At 39.5% G+C, this 6,482-nt stretch overlaps 1 protein-coding gene across 1 annotated transcript in view; it reads right to left on the reverse strand.

Annotated features, from left to right (window-relative positions):
• LAMA4 (laminin subunit alpha 4) overlaps window positions 1-6,482 on the reverse strand; it is a 132,040-nt gene that overhangs the window by 51,583 nt on the left and 73,975 nt on the right. Inside the window, exons 11-12 of the mRNA XM_023750092.1 lie at window positions 5,603-5,796; window positions 534-650 (exon numbers count right to left, since the gene is read on the reverse strand). Coding sequence (XP_023605860.1) covers window positions 534-650; window positions 5,603-5,796 — 311 coding nt within the window. The remainder of the gene's footprint in view (window positions 1-533; window positions 651-5,602; window positions 5,797-6,482) is intronic.

Raw genomic sequence — 6,482 nt, forward strand, 5'->3', positions numbered from 1 at the left:
AGTAGAGGAGGTCTCCACGTGGCTAGAGAATTGTTGGAGTGGGCATTCTACAGTAAGATAAGAGATGGTGCTTAGGGTGGGAGGTGCTTGAAACTGGGATTTGGGAGGAGGTATTGTTATTGATGACCAGAGTATGGCCGTAAGATAGATGACAGAGGTGGACTGGAGGAAAAGCTTGTTGAACACGAGTTCAAGGGAGTAGGGATGGAGAGGAAGATAGGGAGTTTGGTGCTGAAAGACTGAGATGGTGATCACACGTGGCACTATTGAGCACTTGAACTATGGCTAACATAATTAAGAAATTAAAGTTTTAATTTAATTTAATTTTAAATCATTTAAATTTAAGTAGCCATATATGGCTAGTGGCCACCATTCAATAAAAGAAACTGAAAGATTTAGTCACCTGATCTTAGTTTTATAATGCCAGCTAAATTGATAGATTTGAATTGGATTCAATTATTCTGTGGCACTGTTCTAGCTGCTGTTCTAATCTGCTATCAGTACAAACCTGAACAGGTCACATGTGTCCTTACCTTTATTATTTCATCAAGTTCTACAAGGGTCAGACGAGGCATTACCAGAGAGTCTGAAGATGTCCTCAGGGAGGCATTCACCCCATCCATGTGTTCTCTCACTTTGTTGTGTTGTTTCTGTAGGAAGGAAGAGTAAAGGACAGAAGAAGAGAAGGCGGCTTTAGAGAAAGCACCAGAGAGTGGTCAATGTCCACTCGTTGTCCTTGCCCCAGACAGATCCGGGTTCCAATCTCAGCCCCACCGCCTAATTGCTGTGCGCTTTGGGGACTTCTACCCTTTGAATGCTTAGTTTCCTCACCATGACACCGATATAACAAAAGGAGGCACCTTGGGAGCGTTGAAGCTTGTAGATTAATACTTAAAACATCATCATCTCAGAGCTAACACTCACTTCTCCATAAATGTAAAGTGGAACTATGAAGACAGGATTGAATGTAGGCTCTATATTTGCAATAATTGGAAAATAAATTAATTCAGAAAAGTATCATGTGCTAACTTGGAGCACAAATAGCTCATTTGGGTAGGAATAAAGCATATACAGGATAATCTTAATGTCCTTTGTAAAATTTAAAATGGCTCTATTATTAAAGCACAAAATTGTGATTTTGCTTTCTCCTATTCTGAGCTCATTATGTTAGATGCTCAGAATTTTTGAGGAGGGAACCTGCCTAAGTTGCTGATATATATATATATATATATATATATATATATATATATATATAATTATATTTTATTGATTTTTTACAGAGAAGAAGGGAGAGGGATAGAGAGTTAGAAACATCGATGAGAGAGAAACATCGATCAGCTGCCTCCTGCACACCCCCACCGGGGATATGCCCGCAACCAAGGTACATGCCCTTGACCGGAATCAAACCTGGGACCCTTCAGTCTGCAGGCCGATGCTCTATCCACTGAGCCAAACCAGTTAGGCCCTAACCGTTAGGGCACTGATATAGTTTTTGATGAATGTTATAATTTCCACCTTCACTGTTGGACAGGGATGTTGTGATTCTGAAGAAATATTATGGAGCTTCAAATGAATTCAAACAAGAATGAAACTTTAAGAGAAAAAAGTAAAAAATTAATTACAATAAAAAATGAGTTAAAGTTACTTTGAAAATGGTAATTTAAGTTAGGGTTGAAATATACAAGCTATGGTATAATCTAGGATATCCTAGAAATAATTACAGAAGCTCAGATATAGTAGGACATTCATTAAAACTTAAGTTCATCTTAATGTCTTCCTTACTTCCTGAGGTCTTTCCTGATTTAGTGGAAAGAAAGATGGAGTCCATCTTCTCCAAATGTGTTGCTACAGGGGAAGATAAAGGTCTAGGGACAGAAAAGAATCTCATTTGAACATCCCCTTAATGCAAGGACATTAAAAATATCAATTTCCCCTCAATATCCATCAAGCTTAATACAGTGTGACTATCTGGGGTTAATTATTCTTATCTCCACAAGGAGCAGTATTTATACAGCTCTGCACAAAAGCAATATTTTAAAGTATATAAGGAAGGGAGATGGAAAACGGTTGGCATTAGCTCTATCAGAGCAGTTTTCTTTTGACAGAGTCTGAGCTAAAACACCATCTGGAAGCCCTGAGTCTGGGTCACCTTAAGGGAACACTGCTAACACCCCAAGGTCATAGCCAAACTTCAAAGCCGAGGTTTCACAGCACTGTATAGCAAGTTCATTTGCAGTAGTTGGAAAATGATATGCTTCAAATTAAAGGGTTTCCCCCACTTATCATATATACCGTTAGACAGAATGAATAAAATTAGCTTTGAAACAAATAAAGATATTCCTACAGAAAGATGGTCAACTTGAACAAAAGAAAGTTTTCAAAATAATTATGAAAATGACATAATTAGCACTATTCTGCATGCTAAGTATCCATTGCACATATACAAAAAAAAAAAAGTTTCCTGATCCTAAAATAAATTATAGAAACAGTCCTGGGAAGGCAGAGCTTTGGCTTATAAGACTCTCTAAACAGTGCTTTTAAAAGAGTATTTAACCTACTTTTGAAATATAAAATTTTATATTTATCTGAAAAATATTTTTATCATGCTGCTACCCTTTGGTGTTGGGAGTAGGATAGTGAGGTAAATATGTAATTATTAGATCTGTGGCTGCTGTTAGCAGACATCGAAATGATTTTTTTTTTTGGTTTTGTATAAAGACTGGATTTTGGGGTTATAATAATTAATAAAATTAAAATGCTTTGGTTGAGTGGGGGAGACAGATCCGCTAACAGATGGTCACAATACAGAAGGAAATGAGCATAAGGCACACTATGGGATTGCTGGAGAGGAGCTCCCGCTCATCGGGAAGGATGGGGTAGCTTCCTGGAGGAGGTGAAACCTGGGAATCACCCAGGTATCAAGGAGAAGAAGTCTGCTTCCAGGCACAAGGGATTATTGTAGCGTGAGATTGTCTGAACTGAACGTGTGAAGCAGGGAAAAGGCAAGAGGTATGGCTGAGGAGGCTGGCACGGGCCCATCAGAGAGGCATCTGTATGCCATGTGAAACAGCATAGATTTTCCTATAGGACAGTGTCTTTCACTTGTTTTTGACCATAACCCACAGTAAAAAATGTATTTTATGTCGCAATCCAGTAAACATATGTAACTAAAGTAGAAATGTTGTGAAACTATTCCTTAGTCTAGATTATGTAGTTGGATATTTTCTATTTTATTTATTACTCCCCCCCCTTAAAAAAATGCTGGCTATAGCATTCAAAACTTATTTTGATTCGTGAAGTTAGTGATTTTTAAGTGGTGTGCTGAGGCAGGCACACTGGTGTGCCACAAGAAATTTTGAAAAATACAATATCTGACTTTCAGTCAGGGTCACTATTTTTCTTTTAGATTGTCAAAAAAAAAAAGACAACAGCCAACACAACAATAGCTATATGGTGTGAATGAATCAAAATTATACCTATTTTTTTGTCAGATCAGCAAAATATATTTTGTGGTGTGCCTCAGAATTTTAGTAATTATTTTATGTGTGCCATGAGATGTACAAGGTTGAACATCGCTGCACTAAATGGTTCACAAGCTGTAGTGTCCAAGGCACTCTCGTGAGGAGCAAATGAAGGCTTTTAGAAAGAGCAAAAGGTAATGGTCAGAGATTTAGGTGGAACACTCTAGCAGGATGTGGAAGATGGGTTGGAAGGGAGCAAAAATGGAGGAGAGACAGGAGGAAGCTATTTTGGTTGAGAAATGAAGGCCCAAACTAGAGAAGTTATAGAGAAATGGAAAATAGAAAGAGCTAAAAATATTCCAATGGTAAAATTGGCAGGAACCTGTGGTTGACTAGATGTGGGAGGTGAGAAAGAGGAGAGAGATTTAGGTGGAACACTCTAGCAGGATGTGGAAGATGGGTTGGAAGGGAGCAAAAATGGAGGAGAGACAGGAGGAAGCTATTTTGGTTGAGAAATGAAGGCCCAAACTAGAGAAGTTATAGAGAAATGGAAAATAGAAAGAGCTAAAAATATTCCAATGGTAAAATTGGCAGGAACCTGTGGTTGACTAGATGTGGGAGGTGAGAAAGAGGAGAAATTCAAGAATAAGGATGAAGCCCAGTAATTCCCTTGAAATCTACTTGAGGAAATTATTATTTTGTGCTATACTTATAAAATTTTGTTGTGTAAGATAATCATGCATTTACTTAACAAAGGATGCTATCCTGACCATCATTATTCTAAAAACTAGAGGGTTGGTGCAAGGATTCGTGCACAGGTGGGGTCCCTCAGCCTGACCTGCGGGGATTGGGCTGAAATCGGCTCTCTGGTTTATTAAATAACCATGCAACATCCCCTGAGGAGTCCCGGATTTTGAGAGGGCGGTTCTCAGGTGACACACCCCAGAATCAGGCTCCCTCCTCTCTGGTTCTGGGTGCGTCACCTGAGAACTGCAGCTGCCAAGTCACCACAGTTCAGCAGCTCCTGCATTGAGCGTCTGCCCCCTGGTGGTCAGTGTGTGTCATAGCTACCATCGGACGTCAAAGGGTCGGATGGTCATAGGAGATAGTGATGACTGAAAATCAGGGTAGAGAGCCTAATTTAAGCCGATTTTGCCAACCATAAAAATAAACATAACTGAATCAATGAGTTTACTCATAGCTGTTTCCTATTTTTCACTCTAATATTTATAAGCATGTCCAAAGATGCACATGTCTTCCTATCAGATGATTGCCCTCAATGGTGGTGGCTGTGAGTGCATGCATTGCCTGAAGCACACATGTGACCACAGCAATTCTGAGCCCTGGATTTGTGGGCATATACAAATTCTGGCCCCATAGGGACAACTGCCTTTGCAAGCTATGGGTACATCTGGGATTTTCCTCACCTCTTTGTATTTGCATGACCTTGGCCTGAATTAGACGCCCTATGTAGGCAGCTGCTGAGTAGCCTGGCTGTGAGATTTATTTACCACGCCTTTCCAGAATTTACACACATCCTTACATGAACATAATGCTGGGCTGATTTGGTGTTCTAGTGCTCTCCGTATAAGAAAAAGTTAGGCAGCCCTCGCCAGTTTGGCTCAATGGATAGAGCGTCAGCCTGCAGACTGAAGGGTCCCAGGTTCAATTCCGGTCAAGGGCACGTGCCAGGTTTGTGGGCTCAATCCCCCGTGGGGGACATGCAGGAGGCAGCCGATCAATGATTCTCTCTCATCATTGATGTTTCTCTCTCTCCCTCTCCCTTTCTCTCTCTGAAATCAATAAAAATATATTTATAAAAAAAAAGAAAAAAGAAAAAGTTAGGCATAGAAATAGTGCCATACTTCTCACTTGCAAGAGCAACACATTCAGACATGTGGACCCAAGCACCAAGAACGACTGCATTCTTATCAATGCAAAAGGCAAACAATTCTAACGGCCTCCACTTGGTTGTAGGTGTACACATTTACATCAGCAAATTACAGTGGCAAAAATATTTTAAAAATATGAATATTTAAATGTACCAGTATTTTTAAAAATTGTATACCAACTATACATTTGGCATACATTTGTGTTGTTCATGCCTGAAATGTATTTCCAGTTAGAGTCGTCCACTGTACCTCGTGGTCCCGCTGCCTGGCTGCCGTGGCTCTATTCATGTCTTCTGCATCCCTGATATGGTCAAGGGCCTGGTGAAGTGATTCTTGAAGGTCTGACAACTTGGCATTGTAGTCTTCCAGCTGTTCCAGGACCACAGGAAACAGAGAGCGGGTATCATTGTACAGCCGCTGCCAACTCTCAGCCTGGCTCAACACTGGAAGAAAAATGACATGGAAACTCAGTCTGGGCTTCTCTTGTCTCCTCCCATTCCGTCCAGCATTTAGCAGAGATAAAAACTTGTCAGACCATGCCTTCAAAAGCAATAAAGATGGATGGTGTTGATCACAAAATAAGTCCATGCTTCATATTGAAGTAAAAATAATACTATTTTGTAGGATTTGAGAGCCCCTGGATGTCAGTCAGCCAAAAGGAGGGTTTGATTAGCTTTCCTATGAGATTACATTTTATGTGGAAACCATGCAATTATACTATGTTGATTATTACCCAGATTATTTCTAATTTTACCATATAAAATGCATTTGGATATATTATAGTCTTATTATTAAAATAATGAAAATTATCTTGTGTGTTACTGACAAATGATGTTTACAACCATTCATTTTCTCTGTTCTCTCCAGTTAGCTCCTTTAGGTCAAATCTAAATCATTATTTTGGGTGGGAAGAAGATTAAATGGTAATGGTATATGTGTCTTAGCTTTCTGATCAAAGTTGCATGCATTGACTATGTGTCTTCATTCCACTTTTCCTTCAGGGAATATCAATTTGACTTGTTCAGTTTTTTTGTATTTTCTTTCATCACCATGAACAGAAGACAAAAGTTCATGGCTGAGTAAAGAAGTGGTTGAAAATGCCTTCACTAGTCCCATTTCTCTAGGGAAG

Source organism: Myotis lucifugus, unplaced genomic scaffold, assembly GCF_000147115.1.
Source record: "Myotis lucifugus unplaced genomic scaffold, Myoluc2.0 scaffold_11, whole genome shotgun sequence".
NCBI classification, from domain to species: Eukaryota; Metazoa; Chordata; class Mammalia; order Chiroptera; family Vespertilionidae; genus Myotis; species Myotis lucifugus.